The sequence below is a fragment of the Myripristis murdjan genome, chromosome 19, assembly GCF_902150065.1.
Source record: "Myripristis murdjan chromosome 19, fMyrMur1.1, whole genome shotgun sequence".
NCBI classification, from domain to species: domain Eukaryota; kingdom Metazoa; phylum Chordata; class Actinopteri; order Holocentriformes; family Holocentridae; genus Myripristis; species Myripristis murdjan.
In genome coordinates, this window is record NC_043998.1 from 26,138,472 (window position 1) to 26,164,490 (window position 26,019).

Below are 26,019 nucleotides of genomic sequence, written 5' to 3' on the forward strand. Positions count from 1 at the left end.
AGCCGCTTTGATCTGCTGTCAGTTTGATGGACAGCAGATCAGATGAGGAGGAGGAGGAGGAGGAGGAGGAGGAGGAGAGGTGACGGAGTCGTGGTTGGCGGTGCGAGCGGAGAGGAGGCGCGTGCTCGTTGGTCCAGCTCCTCGCCCCCTCACAGTGTAATGTGATGCAAGCGCCGAGATGACGCCAGCAGCACCTGTGAGAAACAGCCGCCATTTTGGCTCAACTACGAAAACGTGGCCAAGTGTAAAAGCAGAAATGATCTGTGACTTGTCATCAGAATACAAAACAAACACATGACGCACGTCGTAAACGTATCGGTAAGCATTTGGCGTGACTTTGTTTCCATTAAACTCCATATTTATGTGTAAATAATTATAAAACGACAGGAGAATACACTGAGAAACAACAAGACGAGCGCGGGTCTCCTAATAGGGCTGCAAAATTCTAGGAAACTTTCCATGGGATTATATGGGAGTTAACAGGAATTTACAGGAATAATGTGGAAATTTTCAAAACAGCATGTTGGCCTGTGAGCGGGAACTTAATGTGGCTGAAGACAAACCGTCTTGCAGCGTAATCCTGATTAAAACAACCAGATTTAATGCAAATTCAGTTGAGTTTCCACCCGACTCGGCCTCCGTCTGAGCCCACAGACGACATCAGTCCAGAGGGTTCTGATGACATGACTGGGCTCAATATATCTGACCTATTTTATTAAAGTTTAACTGGAAAAAATGAGTCAAAATGTGTTTAGTAGCTATTTAAGAGGCTTTCTATCAGCCAGCGAGCTCCACTGTGATGCTGCTTCTTCTGCCTTCTGCTGACAGTTTTCATAGAAATACAGTTTTCATAAAAGAATGTAGGTTATAGTTGATTCAGCTGCTGACTGAGGAGTGTTCATCTGTTCATCGAGCCTGTTTCTATTCATTTACCCACCATTGAAAAAAAACTACTCAAAATAAGTCCAAGTCAGAAATGTCATTAGTTTGCACGCATGTCTGCTTATGACAAAAATTCCAAAATTCCCCAGCTGAACTTCCCATGGAAAGAAATTTACCAGAAATTTTCCGCCCCTTTGCATCCCGACTCCAAAGTGACAGGCGTGTTGGGGAAACAGTCACATGACATTGTAAATCTGATGAAAAACACACGTGTGCACGTTTCTGGCGTTCGCTTTTAGTCTCATGCATCTGGGCCCCGGACGCGACGTCACCTCGTCTGCGATCGGCCAGAGGAGAGGGACGCCAGGCCCCTGCTGCTCCACAGAGCCCCGCTGTTTTGGGGGGATTTTTCCTTTAGCGTGGTGCTGAGTCAGCGAGGTGGCTGAGTCCGCGGTGAGGAAGCAGCAGCCAGAGCCTCAGCAGCTTGGCACAAGGAAAGATGGAAAGGCGGTTTGCAGGGCGGTGCAGCGCCCCCCTGTGGCTGGAAGCAGGGCGGTGCAGCGCCCCCCTGTGGCTGGAAGCAGGGCGTGCAGCGCTCCCCTGTGGCTGGAAGCAGGGCGGTGCAGCGCCCCCCTGTGGCTGGAAGCAGGGCGGTGGGAATCTGCCGTGGAGCCTCGGCTGGAAACGATTCATCAGCAGGAAAAAGAGGAAGCGGGAGGGAAGGTTTCCGTGGCGACGCACCATGAAAGATCTCCTTCAGGTGGTCGGAAAGAAAAAACAGACAAACCAACCGTCTGAGTCTGACCCAGAGCAAAGAGGGTGGTCGGCACTGTGTGTGTGTGTGTGTGTGTGAGAGTGATGAGGTGTTTTTTCATGCTGTGGTGTCTGTGTATATTTGGTGTTCTCTGTGTGTGTGTGTGTGTGTGTGTGTGTGTGTGTGATGTGGCCATGCTGCTGATGAATCAGCTCATTATACACATTTCTCTCTGAGTGTGTGTGTGTGTGTGTGTGTGTGTGTGTTCACTCTGCAGCCTTCATTGCTCAAATCCTGAAAATGTCCGCCATGCTTTTCTGATTGTTGTGGACAAAATAACAGAAACACGGACAGTCCGAGCCACAACCAGTCTGATTAATTTTTTAAAAATCTTTTTGAAATTTGAAATTTGTTATTTTATGGTAAATTAAAAAAAAAAAAAAGGTATTCAAGGGATTATTATATTGTAATTTTTCTTGCAATTTATTCAACAAACAGACAGACATGAACGAGCTGAAAACAGAACAACTGTCCAACTTACCATTGAAAGTGAACGGGTAGAACCGGCGTGGTTCACAGCACATCAGAGTGTTTATGGGTGGTACCCGTTGCCATGGCAACAGCTGCAGTGTTGTGTCGGCAGAGCTGACACATGTTCTGTTTTCACGAGGAAATGAATAAATGTTGAAAATCAGCTGGTGGCTCTTGAGCGTGATTCAGCTTTTTTGTTAATCGCTGGTTTTGTCGGTGAGTCGGGTCTCAGCTGGCAGGTCGCTGGGGGCTTTTCCAGAACGTTATTCAATAACTTTATTAACAACAACGCAGCTAATTAGGATTAACTTAGCTCACATCTAATTAGCTCATATTAATGTTAGCCTGAGAGGCTGTGAATGAGCTTCCAGTAATGTTGAAAACTTCTTCAGCAGCAGATGATGTTAATTAATTTTGTGATTAATTGTTATACAGTGGTCCCTCGTTAATCGCGGGAGTTACGTTCAAAAAATAACCCGCAATAGGCGAAATCCGCGAAGTTGTCAGCTTTATTTTTTACAATTATTCTAGATATTTAAGGCTGTAAAACCCCTCACTACACACTTTATACACTTTTCTCAGACAGGCATTAACATTTTCTCGCTTTTCTCTCTCGTTTAAACTCTCAAAGTTCAAACCTTCGTAGAAAAATAAGTCCAGTATTATAGAATGAGCGCATTCTGTACTGTACAGGAGACACGGCACGGAGGAGACTGATTGACAATGGTCTACAGTCCCTTAGCCAATCAGGACGCAGAACACAATGCGCTGTAAAAAAAACCAAAACAAAACAAAACAAAAAAAAAAAAGCATGCAAAATTGCACTTAAAAAAAAAAAAAAAATCCGCGAAACTGCGAGGCCGCGAAAGGTGAACCGCGTCATAGCGAGGGACAACTGTACATTTTTTGTCAATGAAACTTTCAGTAAAGCTATGCAAAAAAAAAAAACTCAGCAGGTGTGATGACATCCATGAACACTATAGCTGTTGTCATGGCAACGGGGGAACATCCCCTGTTTGGCGGTGAACCGATGGCCCTCAGCGGTTCTGCCCGTTCAGGCCTCATGGTGGTACCAACACGGCCGGTTGTGTAATAACATGGAGTTTTATGGTTGTACATTTTCAAGCTGCTGTAGATCCGTGTCTTAGTTTTCCTGCTTTATCCTCGGGTGTTTTGGGTTCCGGTTCCTGCGTGTTGTGACCGTCTGTGTGTCTCCGCAGGGCTCTGGACCCGGCGATGGAGCGCCGCCTGGAGCAGATGGAGCGCAGCCTGAAGGAGCACATTGACCGGCGGCTGGACGCGCTGGAGCGGCGGCTGGAGGCGGCCCTGCTGCTGCTGCCGGGGGGGGCGGCGCCCGCCGGAGCCGCGGAGAAGATCCTCAGCGACCAGACGCCGGCCTGCACCGAGTCCACAAAGCCAGACGCCTGAAGAAACATGAGGGTTAGGAGTTCCCCGCAGGCCGCCGTGCGCCCGGTCCCAGCAAGGAGGAGGCGGAACAACATCCAAACTATTTTAATATCAGTGTGTAACAGTTTGTGCTAACAGCTGCACGGTTCATGTCTTCTCACATCAGGTTTGATTTTCCCTCTAAACAGAAAGTAAATGCATCACGGTTCAGCAGCCAGCTTTAAAATCCCAGACTTTACCAGCGGCACCTGAATGCAGCAGAGTAGTTGTGATCAGTCGGCGTCGCCGTGCGAGGTGATTTCTGTTCTGACTTGCAAATCACGTTCACGTCAACATCCGGCTGGTAGTCACGACAAGGAATCTCATTTTTTTTTTTCTGAAAGCTGCGATTTATCCGACCTGGAAATGAACATCACAGAGTATCTGGGAAACGGCGGCGGTTCAAAGTCAACAAATCCGAAATGTAACACTACCTTTACCGCGCATGATGTTTTTAACCAACAGACTAACTTTGCCGTTCATAAAACATTTTTGTTAAATTAACGGTTTAAGGATATGACCTTTGAATTGAATTGAATTGTTAGCTTACTTGAAAACGGACCAATGGGAATCCTACTTACAGCAGATGTAGCCCCGCCCCCTCCAGTGATTTCAAACAGGGCACTGGTGCGTTCAGGCCGTACCAGTTAGTTTTAGAAAATGGGAAATGTCCAACTCCACTGCAGACTATACACACCGGAGGCCATTTCTCAGTTTTGAAAATAACTGAGCTCATGAGGTCACTGAAGGGGGCTTAAAAAACAAAAAAGGTCAGGATTTTAATCCCTCGTTGTTTTCTGTTGTGAACAGAAATGATTGTGCTGACGGACAGTAAATATTCAAACTGTTTTATTCCTCAGCCTGAGAGGGAACAAAGTTGAAAATAATATTTACTGAAGACTCACAGCCCGCCACGGGTTTGATGACTGAACAGACAGGAATGTCCCGGAGGAAGACTGTTGTTTTTGTTTTATTTGGTTTTGTTTTGAACAAAAATGAACCAACAGGTTTGTGCCTCCTTATTGTGTGTACAACCCTCTGAAACCTGAGGAGATCCACGTGAGCTCTTTTATGATTAGATATTTAAAATAAATTTACAAGAAAATATCCACAAAATTTTGTATATAAATAGCAAGAAAATCACTAAAGAAGTTGCCACAAAAAGAAAGTAAAAAAAAAACATACCAAAAGAAAATAAAATTGGCCAAACAAATGAGCAGAAAACTACATTCATACGTACTATATTTCCATATTTAAAATTTAATTTACAAGAACAAGAATTCCATCAAATTATTAATTTCATTTTATTTTTGAGAGGAAATTTTGTGGAAAATTTTTCTTGTGATTTCATTTTAGATATTTATTAATAATTGAATATTTTTTTGTAAAATGTAATACTGTTTTTTTGATTTTCCATTTTTGTTTTTTGTGATTTTTTTTTTTTTTTTTTTTTTTTTTTTTCCATTTTTTGCTTATTTGCCCTTGACCTTTTTCCCCCGTGATTCTGAGGGAAAGTGAATTTGCTCAGGTTTCACAGGGTCACGCGCTCGAGAAAGGTCTGTCTGGTGTGAATGTGAAATGACGGAGGATGAAACTGTTTCCGGCGTCTTCCGGATGTTGAGTCGTGTGATGATGTCTGATCATAACGAGCATGTCTGTAACACAAAGCTCGTCCGCCGCTGTGAACTGACTTTCAGCTGAGATGAGCATTAATCCGACGGTTTTTAACTGCACTGCCCTGACGAGTGAAAAATAAAAGATATTTATACTGAACTTATTAAATGTGTGCGTGCCTTTTATTGAGGCTGATGATCAAATAAATACTCTCCCATCACACAAACACAATTTATACAATCAGTCTGTTTTTGTGGCTGCTGGATTTCATTGGAAAACCACATCGTCACCCAAAGCTTCATCAGAATTGGGAATACCACTGATCCCCCGAGGGGAAACTCCCGATTCCCGGCCACATTCAAGATCCAAGACTTTCAAAACTTTATTGATCCTTTGAAGGGCAATTCCATTTGGCAGCTCGCGCCACAACACACTCATAACACATAAGAAAAACATACATAAAAATGTTTTAAAAAGTTGTCAGCTGTGCGCAGAATCAACTTGCTCTAATGATAAATTACATATATTCATTTAAAAGCCTATACAAGCTCTGAAAGGTAAAAATTCAAAGAAGTACACAGTGCCCAAGGCACAATACAAGTATCATACAGATTCAAATGTGGATTCCTATGGCTTTGTTAAACAGTCGTACAACAGAGTGGATAAAAGACTTAGAAAGGCGGTTACTTTTACAAGCAGGTTGGCCATAATGACGCCCCAAAGGCAATAATTAAAATTCTTCAGCTAAAATTATGCCCACAATTACTCTGAATACTTTTGGTCTTCCTCATGACCTGAACTTAGGTCTCTCTGCTTCAGTCCAATAATCTTAGAGCAAGTGCTGACGACACTGCTGAGGCTATTTCTGTCTTTGAGCGACAGATTGTTAAACCAACAGATAAAAGAACAGGTTAAAAGGCTTTCAATGAAGGACTGGTAAGAACGACAAAGAATCACTGGACTGACACAAAAGGAATTCAACTCTCGAACAAGATGGATCCTCTGCTGGATCCTCTGTTGTCTGCGTTTGACCCCATTTCAGCGGGTTGTCCAACATGGTGCCTAGTTTCAATCCTTTCTCCATCTATAACACTCTCAGGGAGGCCTTCTTGTCGCATCTAAAATCTATCATCATTTCCTTAGTTTTGGATGCATTTATCTCTAGAAAGTTGTCTTTACACCAATCGACAAATGCAGGGAGAGCCACGCCATGGTTATGTTGGGCACCCTGAAGGAGAGACAACAACACAGTGTCATCCGAAAAACTTGACAAGGAAGCTGCCATCACAAGAAGATCTGCAGCTATCAGTATATAAAATGTAGAGAAGAGGTGACAGTACACATCCTTGTGGTGAACCTTGATTTGTGACAACAATGTCGGACAAATGCCCATTCACAATGACCCTCCGCTGTCAAGAAGAAGTCTAAAATCAATAAAACAAGTTGATGTGATAATTTGCTTTTAATCACATGCAACCTTGTCTTTTAATTAAGAGACTGATGTCTGATTTCAGAGGAGAAATCACTGAACAACAATCTCACATGGGCATTAGGTTTCTCCAAATGTTTGTATAAGGTGCTGAGAATGAAGATCTTAGCATCCTCAACGTCCTCTCCAGCCTGATAAGCAAATTGTAGAGGGTCAAGTTTACCCTCAATAGCCATGAGAATCTCATTTTTAATTATTATTACATTTTTGGGGGTAAATCAAGGGAAACTTGCGATTTGCTAACAAATGTTAAACACAACGATACACACAAAAATGTCCGACCCCCCGACCAGCCTGCGGTGTTGATTGGAATGTGAAAGAATCCATGAAGGAGGCAGAAATACACGGGAGACAGTAAACACATCAGACCAGCTTTCTGCTCAGCTTGTCCTTTATTGTCACCACACAGCAGATCATCACATTCTGAGTAATGCTCACTACCACAGCTGACAGGACTCATTTCACCTGATTTGACCATTATCACACCATTGAATAGACATTATTAGTAGTACCCGCCCCTCAGGTTTGGGTTAGTAGGTCCCTGCTGCACCTTCTAGTGCACCTTCAGAAGCTGTTAGCATCTGTTCCTATCATCAGTCTGTCTTAACCAATCAGATGGGAGCTTGGACCCAGACGTACTATGACGTAGCATAAAGACCAACGAAGAAGTCGCCCACAGAAGGAGCTGGTTGTGGGGGGTGGATGGACCAATCACACGGACCCTCACTCCAGAGACTCGGGATCCAGTCTCATCTCAGCAAGAACCCTGTTCATACGTCTGGCTCCAGGGTCCGATCTGATTGGTCCAGATAGACTGATGATGGAAATGGATGCTAGCAGCTTCTGAACCTCTAGAGGGTGCAGTAGGAACCGACTAACCCAAACCTGTGGGGGGAGGGGTTTAAGACTTTGTCCATTCAGGTGATAACAGTTGAATCGGGTGCTCATTTTGAGAAAGATGATGCAGAGAAAGAAGAAACATTTTAGAGAGAGAGCGTTTTGAGTGACATGTCTGTCAACCAATCAAACCAGTCTAATCAAACATCCACAAGACTGATTTAATCTGAGTATTCTTTATTTCTGCTGTGTCTAAAACCTGGTATACGCCCTGACAGGTCGCATCTTCATGCTGAAGGACTTCAGGGAGTAGTGATAGCCCTTCCATGTCTTCCACTCAACTCCGATATAGAGAATGGTTTTATCAAGCCCGAATCGATAAACCCCGTTGGGGTTTGCGTAAGCACAACGGCGGTACCAGAAACCCCCCAGGTAGCGCTTAGAACAGTGCTCATCTGAGACGTCCTGGTCTTTGTCCAGAGTGGAGAACTTCTGTCCACTGTGATAAGTCAGAGCGTCTCCTGTGGAAACACCATGAGAACCAGGTCATTCAATTACAACTCTTTAATGCTACTGTTACTAGTATGACTTATAATACCATTACTCTGAGCCAGAGTAATGATATATGGCGCTGGGCGAGTGCCACCAGCCGATTTGCCGTGCTTGAAGTATTCCCAAAGCAATCCAAAGTTATTAAAATGTCTAACTTAACTTGAGAAATGTAATGGAATTTGTTACAAATCACATTTTAGCGCATGTATTCAGTAATTTGTACATCTGTAGCAGTATACATTTTAAAAGTACCCCTCTCAACACTGGGGGAAGGGGGTAATTTGTAATTTTCTTGTAATTTGATTGTTCATGTACGTTTTTCTAGTCATTTGTTTCTTTTTTTTTTTTTTTTTTTTTTTTTTTTTTTACAATCATTGTCCTGTAGCTTTTTACAAACAACAAACAACAACAAAACAAATGGTTGCTTGCAACAGTCGTTGGACTTGCTTATTTGGTGTATGGTGTATGGATGTGATGATTTCTTTAGACATGCTTTATGCGATGGTTTTGCATGTAGGCCTTATACAGGCCATTTATGATGGAAATGCTGATATTTAGGATGTGAGTTGCATTCAGATTTAAGCATCAGTGTGAGGGCTGGTATGGCGTCTGTCTGGTATAAAGTGTTTTGGATGGGTCTTACTTTTCTCTGTAGTGTGTTTGTTGAGCCTTTTTATACAATGTCAAATCCCCTCTTTTAAGAGTGGGAGGAGGACGGCACTTTAAGTGTTGTTTGTAAAAAGCTACAGGGCACAGCACTGTGTTACCGCAGGCCTGCTAGCTCACCTGCTCCTCCATCAGTGAAACCAGACACTTGCAGTTTGTATCCGTAGGCCTCCGGTTCAATGGAGAACGAGTTGTAGCGGGCAGACACTTTCTTTCCATCAAAGTCCTCCATGTCGACCAGCAGCTCATACCTTCGTTTCAGTGTCAGCTGGAAGATGTTCTCAAGACCTGAACATGCAAACACACACAAACACAGACAAACATGCAGACAGTTCCAAGTCAAAATACAACCTGATATTGTGCCACAGTGTGTAATAAACTGGCTGCTCTCCCAGAGAAACCATGTCTCTCCTGTCGCTCCCTCTATACCACGTCATGTTACTGTTCCTTTATAAAAAGAGTTATTTTTAAAAACGTGACACTGACACACTTTCCTATGGTGGACCAGTGGGTCCATCACAGGCTTGATGCCTTGATACTGGGCTGCAAAATGAGAAGGTGCACACTGATGTTAGCTAGATATCAGTCTCTCACCAAGCCAGTACTCTCCAGCAGCGGCACCAAAGCCCGTCTTGTAGTCACACCAACGCCTGTAGAAGTTCTGTGAGCCGTCCATCCTCCTTTGGATCACCTGAGGGGGGAGGAGCCAAAATATCTGCTGACTCAGGTATTCACAGATAAAGACCATGTCATGTTAACACTGAATACAATCATGGGTTTGGTGATATAGCGATCTGATCTGATCCAGTCGATGTAATGCAGCCTGACTGATTATACATTGACTGAGGAATTGACTGATACACTGGTTTTCTATGGAAAGACCATCAACTGAGCTGTTGTGGTACATTAATAGTACTGAGATTTGTTAGCAAGAATTAATCATGAAGGATTTTTGCATTACTTTATTCATACAGTTTATTCATTTTTTTTTTTTTTCAGCGTGTCTGCTCTGTGTTCTGTTGACAGCAGTGTGTAAACTTGTCGAAAAAACACAACGTATGTCCTGGATTTTTTTCACCCACCATTGTACCGATCACAGCCACTGTATGATTAAAAAAAAAAATGCGAGCGAGCTAGACAGTGAGTGAAAGTGAGGGAGCGGAAGTAGCAAAAACAAACATTTTGCAAAGCAACCATCAGAGGTTCAGCTGCACTTTAATCTAAAAAGAGGAAGTCTGTTTCGGTGCTATGGTATGCCCAGTAAACAAATGATTGTTAAAAAACAAAAAAATGAAATAAAAAAAAAAATCGGGCTTTATGTACATCTCAGTATATTAACATTACATATATTGACTTTATGTAATAGTGTTGAGGTCCCGTGGAACGACCTCACATGACCTCTACTTCCAGTAAAACAGGTTCTGAAACAGTGACATCATCCTGCAGCAGTGGCTGGAAATTAAAATTTCAACCAATAAAACCTTCAAAAATCTAAACATCCTCTCTCATCCACCTGTCCCTTTAAAATAAAAATGTTTCTCCCTCCCTGCACTATGTGCCACCCACACATCCTGTTTCAACAGGAACTACATAAAAAGTACATGTCAAATGTATAGTGATGTGCACGGATACATCTGATAGAAATTTTTGAATTCCCCCATTATTAATAATTGAGTTCGCATTTACAGTTATTTATTATTTGACTAGTGACCCATTAGTGATATTACGGAACATATTTAACAGGTAGTTGCTTAATGCTTTTGAACATTCATTAATGTTGTGTAGTGGTGCATCAGTTTGCTGATGGGTGATGGGCAATGTCATTCTGTTGCAAAATGACTACATGTTCCTCATTCTGAGAAAAAAAGAAAATGATGCTTACCGTCCAACGGCCTCCTTCTGAAGTCATGTCACAATACACCTACACACACATACACACACACACACACACACACACATACACACACACAAAGATAAGAAAACAGATAAAAGATTCATTAATAAATAGACTTAACAAAATCAATATTTTATGAGAAAATATATTTTTAAAATGTTAGCTGGGGGAAGTCCCCCTGAATGGCAGGAGGCTAACAGTTAGCATGTGAGCACTCAGTAACAATGAGAGGAAGGTAGCACCACTACTGTCCTAAATAACAGCTAGGAGGGAAATTACGGCACATTTTTCAAATATGGGTGAACTATCCCTTTAATATCAAAGTCAGTATGAACCTTAACTGATACAAAGCTCACAAGTTGAACGTCAACTGACAGTCTATTGATACCAAGTTGAATATTTAGCCCTAAAGGATACAAACAATCCCATCTGGGTTCTTCAACTATAAATAAGTTGAAATTCTTTACTCAGTCTGCAAATATCAATTTAGTCAAACTACCAGTAAGCTACTGCAAAATATAGTTATCCCTCTATTTGAATTATATGTAATGACATCATTCCACCCTAAGGACTACTAACAGCTGCTCTGACATGCTGTAACTTGTTCTAATTCTGTGCCATGATTCACTTTGAAGGAGTGAATCTCACTGTTTTCACATGGTGGTGATCTCATTTTGGAGACAAAATGTGTCTCATATAAATCTCCACCTGCGTCCCAGAGAGGATGAAGCGTACCTGGACAGGAGAGGTGGACCCGACAGGATAGATGGTGTAGACTCCGCTGGCGTTGCTTTGGTCTTTATAGATGTCACTGCAGTCCGCTGGGAGGTCGCAGTAGCAGTGAATCAGGACTGGAGCCAGGACGAGGAACAGGAGCGATTCCAGCTGGGACAGATGGGATGATACGTCACATCTTGTCATGTCTTATTTGGTTAGCTTGGCTTAGGCTGCTTTATACTGTTTTACATGCAAGGGAAGGTTCACAATGAGGTGGTCTTCTTATTAAAAAAAAATAAATAAATAAAGACAGTTGCAGGGGTGAAGAACCTTTCCTCTGCCAAAAGTCATTACTGTTTGCTAGAAGACCATGTCTAAGTGGATTATCCTGGCTGCTAAATGTAATCCATCTTACACATATCCAGATACAATGTGGAAACAAGACACATGGTAACCCCAGGTGTAAACGGGGTCCCAGTGTGAGTAAACACAACAAGAAAGGTTCAACCTCAGAACAAAAGCTGGAAACTAAAGCTAGAGAAAGTTGTCAGTCGTCTGCATATCATCAACAAACCCTCATTCACCCCATTAACACACAGACAGATGCATTAATTCACCAGGTTACCTTCATTGTGTGATTTCTGTTGAAGTGAGCTGATGAAAATCTTGATGTCCGTCTGTCTGGAAGATCAAAAGCATAAAGGACAAACAAAAAAATAAGAATAAATAGTAGTAGTAGCACCAGGTGTAGTAACCATCTGGAAGCTTGGTGTATGAGCCTGATCCAGTGTCACAGAATTGGTCTTTTTGACATCTACAAGGAGAGGCATGAGCCCGTTGCTGTGGAGCTGCTCCCCCAGCAAGGTGAGAAGCTACTAAAACCTACTTACTTTAGGGGCTGATGGAAGGAGTGATGCCAAAAAATGTTTGAAAGGCTGTCAAAAGATCCTCTGGGGTTTTGGAGGGTCTTCAACAAAGTCTCAGCAGTGAGGGACACACGTCTTTATACACATCTTTCCTCCCTCCTTCACATGAGCTTATCATCAGATTGCACTAAGTGAACATGTTAAATTATTTCAACATATTTGACGACTGTTTTGTGATCCTGCACGTTCAGCATGACTGTTTTCCTCCAAGCATCACTGAGCACATCAGTAGGTATGTCCTAACTTCCTGTATTCTGTTTGCCAATAGATGTTTGCTGTTATTACAGATATGCATTCTGCATTAATACTGAATGACCACATTTTATTAAGCAAAAATTTTTATTAAACATCTTGTCATGTTCATGTCGTATGTATTTTGTGACATAACATTTCATTGTGTCACATTACACTCCATATTACGTGACGATTGTTTTGGTAACATTATCAGTTCACACAAGAGACAGACAGTTAGGTTCAGTTACCTGCTCAGCACATACATCAGAAATGAAAGAAAATGAAACCTGTTAATAATTAAGCATTTGACCTGTTGAACTTTTTTTTCAAATGCAGCTGAAATTTTTCAATTCTTATTGTTTGTATTGTATATATCGATATATTAATCTATCTATGTAAATATATATGTAGAGAGAGAGAAAGAGAGAGTGTGGGTATACATTAAGGCTTTCAATGCTGATGTGTAGTTATAAATGGAACATTGGCATACACAATAAAAGTGGTGCGAACACTGAGCCCTGGGGTACACCACAGAGCAATTTTAAGTTAGAAGATTAATTAGAAAGACCTGCAGTAAAAGGGCTTCCAGAGGGGCATGACCTGAACGGATCACATGATCTTAAGAAAGCTCAAAACCTAACAGCTGTTACCCTATAACAAGACATAAGATTTATTTTAAAATGACTAACAATAAAGAATGAATAGAAAGACAGATAGAACTATTTACTGAAAAGTTACCTGCATCGTGTGATTGATGAAATCTTGATATCCTGTCTGGAAGCTCTGATGAAGTGAATCTACCTACTCTCTTGAGTTTGTATACTTTTCTCAAATCATATGAAAATAGTGGAGCTGTAGCTTTACATGGGAGGGAAGCAGAGTGAACATTTGAGTCTGACTGATCAGGATGCAAGGTCTCAAACAGAGAACCTGAACAGATAAAAAAGCTTCATTCAAACGGTAAAGAATGTCTGATTTATCTGTCAGGACCCTTTGACTGCACAGGAGGGGAGTTCCTCTCAGAGCTCAAAGACAAGTTCGCATTTACAGTTATTTATTATTTGACTAGTGTCAAATAATATGACATGAAGTGCTAATAACTAGCCTACTTCAGCCGTTTTCATATCTTTCAAATGCAGCCATCATCTCTCAGCCAGTCCCCTAAACAAAACCCACAAGTTCCTGCTTCAGCTGGCTGGAAAACATCAAAAAGATTAATATCATTTGGTGACTTTACACAATACTTGCAGCTTCTCGTTTCTTGTTCTACTATTTTTTTAAAAAGTAATAATAATAATAATAATAATAGCAATAATAATACTAATAATAATATAAATAAACATCTCTCTCTTCCATATGGTACATATACAGTATGTAAGAAATATTACAAATACATGCATCCTGTTCTCATACATTTGTCATAACTCAGCTCACAAGCCATGACAAAGAAGGGAGACATGGATTTTGACAGAGAGAATAATCTCATTTATTCATTTCATTTCATTTACTGGTTTATTTTTATTGTCATATTCATTACCATCTGTATATTTCACATCTCATATCTCTTTTCCTTTAAGTTAGCCCTTATTGTACATTTTAGTTTTTAGTCTTTATAGTCTTTATTGTATATATTTAGCCTTTATTCTTTTTTTTATTTAACTTTATTGTATGTTCTACTGTTGCTGCTGGAACACCAGAATTTCCCTGGTTGGGATCAATAAAGTATATCTATCTATCTATCTATCTATCTATCTATCTATCTATCTATCTATCTATCTATTTAAAACAGGGACAGTGTACAATACATGAATTGCACCGGAATATATCCCAATGCTAATTTCTATCTGTTGTCCCTGGGGTGTGTATGCAATGTAAATACAACAACAAAAAATGACAATTCCACATGACATGAATAAACACACCTGCAGGACAGGTGTGAGAGGTATTATCAAACTTTAATGAAAACATGACTGTCTGTCTTTCAACCATTTTTTAACATTAGTTTTAAACTGATTAAAATTAATACACTCTAATATTTGTTGGGGCAGTATTCCACTTTAAATAATGCTGTATCTTATAAAGCAAACACACATCGGTCCTAAAAAAAATTTCAAAGCTCTGTAAGTTGTATTTTTCCATAATACTGCAATAGTGGTAGTGGTTATTAACAAAGGACTGAGAAAACAGCGAAGTATAGATCATTCTATGCCCTATGGTTACATAATAACAAGATGTAAGATTTACACATACACACACACACACACACACACACACACACACATATAGATATATAGGCAAAACCGTGCTGTTTTAACATTGGATAAGACTTTCTCCCTCTGTACTATTATATTAGAATATTTATTGAACATCTATTTTTATTTTATTAAGTATTGTATATGTAAAGGACCACACAGATTAAGATGAGATTTGTGTTAAAGTTTATTTAGAGATAATAATAAAAGGGGATGGTTTATGGGCATAATGTTTGTAATTTATTTTGTTACATCTGGAATGTCTCAAATTTTGTATGTGTTTTTGTTTTTTGTTTTTTTGTGACCTGTATGTGTGAAATTGAAATTTGTCCCGGTAGCTCCGTAGTTCACAGCTTTCAAGGCAGCCGGCAGGTGAACAATAACTCGCTTGGGCCTGCTGGTTTATTGTCGCCTCGCATGCAATTTGCACATTATTGCACGTCTTTTTTTTTTTTTTTTTGCCTGTCTTCTACACGTTGATGACTGAGGGAAGGACTACGGTATTTAATGTTGCATTCCTTGGAGAGCGCAGCGCAGTATGTTTGATATGACCATATGTGGACAAATTTTAGTGTTATGATTTTATTTATTTGTATAATATTTGTGTGAGCCATTTGTGTGCGGAGACACGTTTGTGAAATGTTTGCATATCTTTTAATGCAGTTTTCATGGTGTTGTGAGGAGTGGAGCTTGATTAATAAAGAAAACTACACAACAGCAGAGACTCTCAGCCGTTTTTACTTCGGGGGACTGCTATAGTATAGCATAAGACAAAGTGGGAAAAAGCTTTACAATTATCAAAACAAATTCCCAAAGTGACCTGGAATAAGATCTGATCAGAGGCCCACATGGTCATCAGATAAATATTTGGACAGAGTTCAGATGGAAACTGTTTTCGCTTTTTTAGAACACCTCATATAAGGTGTAAATTTCAACATTCAACATGCACTCTGGGCATGTCCAAAGCTCAAGACTGTTTGGGACGACATGTAAGAAGGGAGGGGTGGACTGGAGGGTGTTCAAGGTGACGGCATATATTTGTATGTTTTAAGTGTTTTCCTGTATTTGAAAACTTTATAAAAGAGCTTCAAGACTGGCCTTTTTTATTTAGTTAGTTATTTTTATTTACTGACAGCCAAAAGAGAACATGTTGTTTATTTTGGTTGTTTCTGGTTTTCCAGTGTTTAGCAGCAGAATCAAAAATCAAACAGCAAAAACATACAAACATTAAAATGGCCAGATTTTGAGGAGCAACTCCAGGGACACTTGTGATTTGCCAACAAATATTAAACACAGTGATACACATGAAAATGGCCACCCATCTAACCAGCCTGCTGTGTTGATTTGACTGTGAAAGAATCCATGAGGGAGGCAGAAATACACAGGAGACAAGTAAACACATGACACCAGACCAGAGCAGCTTTCTGCTCAGCTTGTCCTTTATTGTCACCACACAGCAGATCATCACATTCAGAGTAATGCTCACTACTGCAGCTGTCAGGACTCATTCAGAGAAAGCTGAAGTAGAGAAAGCAGAGAAAGCTGTTTGAGTGACTTATCTGAGGTCTAATTCATTCTGATCAGTATTCTGCTGCGTGTCGACGTCCTGGAAGAACTACTTCACAGGACGGATCTTCATGCTGATGGACTTCAGGGAGTAGTTAGCGCCCTTCCAACGGGTCCACTCTACTCCGACAGCGTTGACGGTGCTGTCAGCCCCCCGTCGATAAATCCCGTTGGGGTTTGCATAGTGACAATCGTTGTACCAGAAAGCCCCCAGGTAAAGTCGAGCACAGTGGACACTTGAGGCATCCTGGTCTTTGTCCATTGTGGTGAACTTCTTTCCATTGTGATAAGTCAGAGAGTCTCCTGTGGAAACACAATCAGAAACAGTTCATACAATCACAATATTACTACTGCTTCTATTACTAATATTATTTATACTGCCACTGCTAGCTCACCTGCTCCTCCATCAGTGAAACCAGACACTTGCAGTTTGTATCCGTAGCTCTCTGGATCAATGGAGAATGAGGAGTAGCGGGCAAACACTTTCTTTCCATCGAAGTCCTCCATGTCGACCAGCAGCTCGTACCTTTGTCTCAGTGTCAGGTGGAAGATGTTCTCAAGACCTGAACACGCAAACACACACAGAAACACAGATATACACACAGATACACACACAAACACAGACAAAAATCCGTGCAGTTGTAACTGCAGGAGTTAAAAGTCAAAATGCGACCCAATATTGTGCCAAAATGTTTAATAGTTTAGTAGATGCTCCACCAGAGGAAAGCGTTGTTAGGGCTGTGTTTTGCTGTTTTGTGTTTCCCTGTTCCCCTTCCCTCTTGTGGGTGTGTCTGTTTCCCTTGTCTGTGTGTTAGGTGGAGTGCAGTGGGAGGTCCTATCTACACCTGCAGTATCCACACCTGTCCCTGATCTGGAATCAAGCCACCCACTACAGATATAAGCCAGCTCACTCCACCACTCTTTGCCAGATCGTCCATTAAGCTTGATGTTTCCTAGGACTTCTCGCTCTTCAACCTGCCTGCTGACCCTAAGCTTGATTCCTGCTCTGCCTTCCCTGTTCGCCTGCCTTCCTGGACCCTCCTGCCTCCTCTGTGCTCCGAGCTCCTGGACCCTCCTGCCTCCTCTGTGCTCCAAGCTCCTGACCCCCCCCTGCTTGCCAGCCAACCCTTCAGCTGTTCGCCCTGGTTGTCTGTCGGCGCCTGGCTCCCTCCTCCATATTGGGCTCATCACCATCTATTGAACTCTAAGTGAAACTGTCATACCTTGACTTTGCAAATTAAAACTGTTTTTGAGTCTGCATTTTGGGTCTGGCCTCTTGTGTTCCTAACAGAACGATCTGGCCAAAAGAATGGACCCCGCAGACCAGACTCCGGACCCCGCTCGCATCCAACAGGCTGTAGCACAACAGGGTGTGCTCCTCGGACAACATGAAAGCAACATACAAGCTTTATATGAGAGTAATTGCTCTTTGTCTCAACAACTGACTGATTTATCCTCTCAGCTCTCAGCCTTCCTCTCCTCACAGCTCCCTGCCACTCCGCCTGCTCCCCCCAGTGAGCCCAGCCTGGAAGCCCCACCTCCACGGGATGTTTGTGCAACCACTCCGGAGCCATTTTCAGGTCAGCCCAATCTCTGTCGGGGTTTTCTGTTTCAATGTACAACAGTATTCAAGCTCAGACCTGTCTCTTTTTCAACCGACTTCTCCAAGATTCAGTACATTTTCGGCTTACTGCGGGGTAGAGCACTGGCATGGGCAGAGGCCAAGTTTTCACGGAATCCTATAGAGGAAGTTCAATTCAGTGAGTTTCTGGAGGATTTCAAACTAGTTTTTGACCATCCTGACTATCAGGCTAATGCTTCTATGCGGCTTATGACTCTCTCACAAGGCCAACGACCAGTTGCAGATTACTCCATCGAGTTCTGGACGCTGGCAGCAGAGGTGGATTGGACAGAGGAGGCACTTAAAACTGCATTCATCAAGGGTCTGAGTGAGCATATGAAGGATGAATTGTTATGTCGAGATGAACCTGCTTCTTTGAGTGCCCTTGTTTCCCTTGCTAATCGTATAGATAACCGCCTGAAGTCTCGCCGCCGCGAGCGGATTCACACCTCTGGTTCTTCCAACACTCGGCCAGTTCCACCAGCCCCAGCCCCGGGTGTCTCCTCTCCACCACCAGTTGACGAACCCATGCAATTGGGCAGAGCCAGGCTATCCCCAGAGGAACGCTACAGGCGCATCAGCGCTGGTGAGTGCCTTTACTGTGGCAAGCCTGGCCATTTCATTTCCTCTTGCCCAGTGCGGCCAAAAGGGAGGGCTCACCAGTAAATGTGGGGGTTCTGGTGGGCCACACTTCCTGTAAAAACCCCCGCTTTCAAGTTCCTGCTACCCTAAGTTGTCAGCTCCTGTCTCTCCCTCTGCTGGCACTCGTCGACTCCGGGGCTGAGGAGAACTTTTTGGACTCCCAAGTGGCAGAACAGGCTGGCCTCATCACCGAGGCTCTGGCTGAGCCTCAGAATGCGCTGGCAGTGGATGGAAGGCTAATAGCCCAGGTAACACACCGCACCACGCCCATCACACTCATTGTGTCAGGCAACCATAAGGAAACTATTCAATTCCACATCATCACTGCTCCCAACAACCCACTCATTTTGGGACACCCTTGGTTGGTTAAGCATAACCCACAGATTGATTGGACACATGGGAAGATTGTTAGCTGGAGTCAGATGTGCCATGAAACCTGTTTGCAATCTGCTCCCTCTCCTACTAGAAGTGTCTCTAACCTGTCTTCTGCACCCCCTGACCCTCCTGATCTCTCCGGAATTCCTGAAATCTACCACGATCTCCATGACGTCTTCAGCAAAAGTAAGGCACTCTCACTCCCCCCTCATAGACCATATGACTGTGCCATAGACCTCGTCCCAGGTTCTAAATTTCCATCAAGTCGTTTGTATAACCTGTCAAGACCAGAATACACAGCTATGGAAAACTACATTAGGGACTCCCTCGCCGCAGGAATTATCAGACCCTCCTCCTCACCTTTGGGAGCTGGATTTTTCTTTGTGGAAAAAAAAGATTCCTCTTTGCGACCATGCATAGATTTCACAGGACTAAACGCCATCACAGTAAAGAATAAATACCCCCTTCCACTCATTGACTCTGCTTTCACCCCTCTTCAGGGAGCAACTGTTTTCACCAAACTGGATCTGCGTAACGCCTACCATCTAGTGCGTATACGTAAGGGAGATGAATGGAAAACTGCATTTAACACCCCCCTTGGGCACTTTGAATATCTGGTAATGCCATTCGGTTTAACAAATGCCCCAGCTGTTTTCCAGGCGCTCATCAATGATGTGTTGAGAGATTTCCTGAATCTCTTTGTCTTCGTTTACCTTGATGATATTCTGATATTCTCCAAAAGTCCCACAGAACACCAGGACCATGTCCGCCAAGTGCTGCAGAGACTTTTGGAGAACAAACTCTATGTGAAGGCAGAGAAGTGCGAGTTTCACGCATCCAAGGTCTGTTTTCTGGGTTTCATCCTAGAAGGGGGAAAAGTCAGAACAGATCCAGAAAAGGTGAAGGCTGTAACTGATTGGCCCACACCAACAAACAGAAAGCAGCTGCAGAGGTTCCTGGGCTTTGCCAATTTCTACCGCAGGTTCATCAAAAACTTCAGTCAGGTAGTGGCACCTTTAACCTGTCTCACCTCTCCATCCCACCAGTTTACCTGGACAAAAGAAGCTGATGCAGCTTTCGCCCAACTTAAAGCTCTGTTCAGCTCGGCCCCTGTTCTAATTCAGCCTGATCCCACACAGCAATATGTGGTGGAAGTGGACGCCTCTGAAATCGGTGTGGGGGCCGTCCTGTCCCAGAGAAAGGGACCTGACTCCTGTTTGCATCCATGTGCCTTCTTTTCTCGCCGTCTCTCCCCAGCAGAGCGCAATTATGATGTGGGCAACCGGGAACTGCTGGCAGTGAAAATGGCTCTGGAGGAGTGGAGGCACCTGCTGGAGGGCTCCATACAGCCCTTCGTGGTATGGACAGATCACAAAAATCTGGCTTACATTAAATCTGCTAAACGTCTTAACCCCCGCCAGGCCCGCTGGTCCTTGTTTTTCAGTCGTTTCAATTTCACGCTGTCATATCGACCCGGATCCAGGAACACCAAGCCAGATGCCCTCTCCCGCCAGTTCTGCGCTGAAGAGCCCCTGAAAACCCCTGAAAATATCCTGCCAGCCTCCCAAGTAATTGCTTCCCTTACCTGGGAGATAGAGTCAACAGTTAAACAGGCCCAGCTTCAACAGCCTGACCCAGGTGATGGTCCCCCTGGCTGCCTGTTCGTTCCAGATACTGCACGGTCCCAGGTTTTGCAGTGGGTCCACACGTCAAAGTTCGCCTGTCATCCAGGGATAAACCGGACCCTGACCTTGGCTAAGCGCCATTTTTGGTGGCCCACCATGGACCAGGATACCAAAGCCTATGTACGAGCCTGCACTACCTGTGCCAGAGGTAAATCTACTCACACACCACCTGCCGGGTTACTAAGACCTCTCCCTATCCCCGGACGTCCGTGGTCCCATATTGCACTGGACTTTGTAACCGGTTTACCCCCCTCTCAGAATAACACTGTCATTCTAACCATTGTTGATCGTTTCTCCAAAGCAGCCCACTTTGTCGGCCTACCTAAACTCCCCTCTGCCAAAGAGACAGCTGACCTTCTCACTGAGCATGTTGTCAGACTCCATGGAATCCCTCAGGATATTGTCTCCGACCGGGGGCCTCAATTCATATCTCAGGTATGGCAATCATTCTGCAAAGGTTTGGGAGCAACTGTCAGTCTCTCCTCTGGTTTTCACCCACAGACAAATGGTCAAACTGAAAGAACCAACCAGGACCTTGAATCAGCCCTCCGCTGTGTGGTTGCCTCTAATCCCTCTGCCTGGAGCTCTTTTTTACCCTGGATAGAGTACTCCCATAACTCCCTGGTTAGCTCAGCCACAGGTATGTCTCCCTTCGAAGCCTCACTCGGCTACCAGCCTCCTCTGTTTCCCTCACAGGAGGAGGAGCTATCCGTCCCATCCATCCAGCATCATCTACGCCGCTGCCACTCAGCCTGGAAAAAGACCCAAACTGCCCTAGAGGAAACTGCTGAAAAGACCAAACAGTCAGCCGATAAACATCGCAGCCCAGCTCCACAATACTCTGTAGGTCAGTCAGTCTGGTTATCCTCTCGCAACATTCCTTTAAAAACCGACTCAAAGAAACTGTCTCCCCGCTTCCTGGGCCCCTTTGCCATCGTAAAAATCATCAACCCCTCTGTTGTCAGGTTGAAACTACCTGCCTCCATGCGTGTTCATCCCACTTTCCATGTCTCACAGTTGAAACCTGTCTCTACCAGTGATCTTTGCCCTCCAGCCGATCCCCCTCCACCCGCCCGGGTGATTGACGACCATCCTGCTTATACTGTGCATCGGCTCCTGGATGTCCGACGACGGGGTAGGGGGTTTCAATACTTGGTGGATTGGCAAGGCTACGGTCCCGAGGAACGTTGCTGGATCCCCAGGAAGTTGATCCTGGACCATGAAATGGTGAGACAGTTTCACCGTGACCACCCTGACAGGCCGGGTGGGTCGTCTAGGGACTCCCGTTGAGGGGGGGGTAATGTTAGGGCTGTGTTTTGCTGTTTTGTGTTTCCCTGTTCCCCTTCCCTCTTGTGGGTGTGTCTGTTTCCCTTGTCTGTGTGTTAGGTGGAGTGCAGTGGGAGGTCCTATCTACACCTGCAGTATCCACACCTGTCCCTGATCTGGAATCAAGCCACCCACTACAGATATAAGCCAGCTCACTCCACCACTCTTTGCCAGATCGTCCATTAAGCTTGATGTTTCCTAGGACTTCTCGCTCTTCAACCTGCCTGCTGACCCTAAGCTTGATTCCTGCTCTGCCTTCCCTGTTCGCCTGCCTTCCTGGACCCTCCTGCCTCCTCTGTGCTCCGAGCTCCTGGACCCTCCTGCCTCCTCTGTGCTCCAAGCTCCTGACCCCCCCCTGCTTGCCAGCCAACCCTTCAGCTGTTCGCCCTGGTTGTCTGTCGGCGCCTGGCTCCCTCCTCCATATTGGGCTCATCACCATCTATTGAACTCTAAGTGAAACTGTCATACCTTGACTTTGCAAATTAAAACTGTTTTTGAGTCTGCATTTTGGGTCTGGCCTCTTGTGTTCCTAACAAGCGTGTTTCTGCTGCTCCTTTATAAAAAGTTGTATTTTTTAAAACATGACACTGACACAGTGGTGGACCAGTGGGTCCATCACACACTTGATGCCTTGATACTGGGCTGCAAAATGAGAAGGTGCACACTGATGTCAGCTAGATATCAGTCTCTCACCGAGCCAGTACTCTCCAGCAGCGACACCAAAGCCCGTCTTGTAGTCACACCAGGGCCTGTAGAAGTTCTGTGAGCCGTCCATCCTCCTCTGGATCACCTGAGGGGGGAGGAGCCAACATATCTGACAACTCAGGTATCCACGTAAATAATTAGTTGTACTTTTTAAACATATCACAGATGTGTTGTAATTATTTTTCTCTTTTTTTCTTTTCCTTTGCACATATATTTCTATTATTATTGTTATTTTGATTTAAGTTCTACTTGTCATTTTGTTATTTGAATGTCTGTATACAAAATATCACCAGAATATCTCTATATGTTATTTTTCATATGACAGAAAGTTAGCGATAATGTCAAATAATCCATGTACAACCTACAAGCTCAATAAAAATATTAAACAAATACTTTGTAAGTCATCTATAAAGATGAATTAACTGAAATATTAAAGAATAAATCTTCAGTAAATGAAAACTCAATGCTATTTTTGATGTTACTAATGATTAGTAACAGTCAGTAGTAAGTCATTTATAAGAATTTAGTTGATGATGAATAAATAAAAATAAAACACTAAAACACAATGGTAAATGAGTTGCCAATGGATTGTTGTTAAACATTTGTTTGTTAATGAATATTTGGTAATTGACTGTGTTCTTAAAAAAAATAATAATAATAAAAAAATAAAAAACAGGAAAGAAACAGATAATATAAACAAGATTTTAAAGACATGCAAATGGACCCTTGGGAAACCCCACATGCAAACTCATATTTAGCAGGAGAGGCCGAGCCATTTCTCCACCAAGGAGAATAAACTGCACTTCAATCTAAATGAACTAAGTTGTCTAAGTTGATCCTGTTAATCATGAGACAGGCCTTTGACAAGACCTGTGTCATGATGTAATAACATGCAAACGGTGTTTGTATTCGCAACAGTTTTGTGTAAAGATACCTTGGGTATAAAGTTTTACATTTTATTACAAATAATTAGGTACTCATTTACAGTAATTTATGATGTGATTATTAATTATTGATATTTAGTTCATAATTAAGAGGTAGATGGTTAATGCTCTTGAGCATTTATGGGGAGTGATGCTTACCGTCCAGTGGCCTCCATCTGAAGTCATGTCACAGTACACCTACACACACAGACATGCACACACACAGACATGCACACACACAGACACACACGCACAGACACGCACACACGCACACACACACACACACACACACACACACACACACACACACACACACACACACAAGTGAATTAATTAATAAATAAATACAATTAAAAAAAAAAAAAAAAAAAAAACTCTCAGAATTTTTTTTTTTTTTTTTTTAATGTTAACTGGGGAAGTCCCCCTGAATGGAAGGAGGCTAACAGTTAGCATGTGGAGCACTCAGTAATAATGAGAGGAAGGTAGCACCACTACTGTCCTAAATAACAGCTAGGAGGGAAAAATTTCAAACATTTTTCAAATATGGGTGAATATCAAGGTTTAATATCAAGGTTAGTATCAACTGTAACTGATACAAAGTTCATAATAAGTTACAAGTCAGCTGATAGTCTGTTGATACCAAGTTGAATATTTACAGGTTGATATGAAGTTAATATAAAAATAGACTCAGCTGTGAAATTCAACTGATACAAAGTTGATGCTTGTTCTAATTCTGTGCCATGATTCACTTTGAAGGAGTGAATCTCACTGTTTTCACATGGTGGCGATCTCATTTTGGAGACAAAATGTGTCTCATATAAACCTCCACCTGAGTCCCAGAGAGGATGAATCGTACCTGGACACCAGAGGTGGATCCCACAGGATAGATGGTGTAGACTCCACTGGTGTTGCTTTTGTCTTTATAGATGTCACTGCAGTCCGCTGGGAGGTCACAGTAGCAGTGAATCAGGACTGGAGCCAGGACGAGGAACAGGAGCGATTCCAGCTGGGACAGATGGGATGATACGTCACATCTTGTCATGTCTTACTTGGTTAGCTTGGCTTAGGCTGCTTTACACTGTTTTACATGCAAGGGAAGGTCCACAATGAGGTGGTCTTCTTATAAAAAAAAAAAAAAAAAAAATGAAGACAGTTGCAGGGGTGAAGAACCTTTCTTCTGCCAAAAGTCATTACTGTTTGCTAGAGGACCATGTCCAAGTGGATTATCCTGGCTGCTGAATGTAATCCATCTTACACATATCCAGATACAATATGGAAACAAGACACATGGTAACCCCAGGTGTAAACGGGGTCCCAGTGTGAGTAAACACAACAAGAAAGGTTCAGCCTCAGAACAAAAGCTGGAAACTAAAGCTAGAGAAAGTTGTCAGTCGTCTGCATATCATCAACAAACCCTCATTCACCCCATTAACACAGACAGATGCATTAATTCACCAGGTTACCTTCATTGTGTGATTTCTGTTGAAGTGAGCTGGTGAAAATCTTGATGTCCGTTTGTCTGGAAGATCAAAAGCATAAAGGACAAACAAAAAAATAAGAATAAATAGTAGCAGTAGCACCAGGTGTAGTAACCATCTGGAAGCTTGGTGTATGAGCCTGATCCAGTGTCACAGATTTCGTCTTTTTGACCTCTACAAGGAGAGGCATGAGCCCGTTGCTGTGGAGCTGCTCCCCCAGCAAGGTGAGGAGCTACTAAAAACTACTTACTTTAGGGGCTGATGGAAGGAGTGATGCCAAAAAATGTTTGAAAGGCTGTCAAAAGATCCTCTGGGGTTTTGGAGGGTCTTCAACAAAGTCTCAGCAGTGAGGGACACATGTCTTTATACACATCTTTCCTCCCTCCTTCACATGATCTTATCATGATATCACACTAAGTGAACATGTTAAATTATTTCACCATATCTGATGACTGTTTTGTGACCCTGCACATTCAGCATGACTGTTTTCCTCCAAGCATCACTGAGCACATCAGTACATACATCTTAACCTCCTGTATCTGTTTGTCAACAGATGTTTGCTTTTATTACAGATATGCATTCTGCATTAATCCTGAATGACCACATTTTATTAAGCAAACAGTTTATTAAACATCTTGTCATGTTCATGTCATATGTATTTTGTGACATAACATTTCATTGTGTCACATTACACTCCATATTACGTGATGATTGTTTGGGTAACATTATCAGTTCACACAAGAGACAGACAGTTAGGTTCAGTTACCTGCTCAGCACATACATCAGAAATGAAAGAAAACGAAACCTTTTAATAATTAAGCATTTCACCTGTTGAACTTTTTTTTTTCAAATGCAGCTGAAATTTTTCTATTCTTATAGTTTGTATTGTATATATCGATATATC

The 26,019-nt window shown here is 42.7% G+C and overlaps 3 protein-coding genes across 6 annotated transcripts in view; 1 reads left to right on the top strand and 2 right to left on the bottom strand.

The window, feature by feature from the left end:
• c19h10orf88 (chromosome 19 C10orf88 homolog) overlaps positions 1-4,825 on the top strand; it is a 15,224-nt gene extending 10,399 nt beyond the window's left edge. For all 4 annotated transcript variants that reach the window (XM_030077502.1, XM_030077503.1, XM_030077504.1 and 1 more), the window contains one exon: positions 3,388-4,825. In XM_030077502.1, coding sequence (XP_029933362.1) covers positions 3,388-3,595 — 208 coding nt within the window. In that variant the 3' untranslated portion in view covers positions 3,596-4,825. The remainder of the gene's footprint in view (positions 1-3,387) is intronic.
• A 2,273-nt stretch (positions 4,826-7,098) lies between these two features.
• LOC115377626 (microfibril-associated glycoprotein 4-like) lies at positions 7,099-12,378 on the bottom strand. Its single transcript, XM_030077507.1, has 7 exons — positions 12,273-12,378; positions 12,008-12,063; positions 11,401-11,550; positions 10,654-10,692; positions 9,366-9,462; positions 8,892-9,059; positions 7,099-8,074 (listed from the first exon to the last, which is right to left on the bottom strand). Exons 2-7 carry the CDS (start codon positions 12,011-12,013, stop codon positions 7,806-7,808), a joined length of 729 nt encoding a protein of 242 aa, XP_029933367.1. The 5' UTR covers positions 12,014-12,063; positions 12,273-12,378; the 3' UTR covers positions 7,099-7,805.
• Positions 12,379-16,215: 3,837 nt separating this feature from the next.
• Positions 16,216-25,129, bottom strand: LOC115378347 (microfibril-associated glycoprotein 4-like). The gene is made up of 6 exons (XM_030078574.1): positions 25,101-25,129; positions 24,494-24,643; positions 23,797-23,835; positions 22,703-22,799; positions 16,756-16,923; positions 16,216-16,663 (listed from the first exon to the last, which is right to left on the bottom strand). The coding sequence occupies exons 1-6, from the start codon at positions 25,104-25,106 to the stop codon at positions 16,410-16,412; spliced, it is 714 nt and encodes a 237-aa protein (XP_029934434.1). The 5' UTR covers positions 25,107-25,129; the 3' UTR covers positions 16,216-16,409.
• Between the last annotated feature and the right edge of the window lie 890 nt (positions 25,130-26,019).

Coding starts and splice junctions, on each gene's coding strand:
- LOC115378347 (XM_030078574.1), bottom strand. Junction 22,800..23,796: donor CAGATGGAGGCCACTGGACG/GTAAGCATCACT, acceptor CTCCCCCCTCAG/GTGATCCAGAGGAGGATGGA. Junction 16,664..16,755: donor TTTCACTGATGGAGGAGCAG/GTGAGCTAGCAG, acceptor GTGTTTCCACAG/GAGACTCTCTGACTTATCAC.
- LOC115377626 (XM_030077507.1), bottom strand. Junction 10,693..11,400: donor GGTCCACCTCTCCTGTCCAG/GTACGCTTCATC, acceptor ATGTGTGTGTAG/GTGTATTGTGACATGACTTC. Junction 9,060..9,365: donor TGCTGGAGAGTACTGGCTTG/GTGAGAGACTGA, acceptor TTGCATGTTCAG/GTCTTGAGAACATCTTCCAG.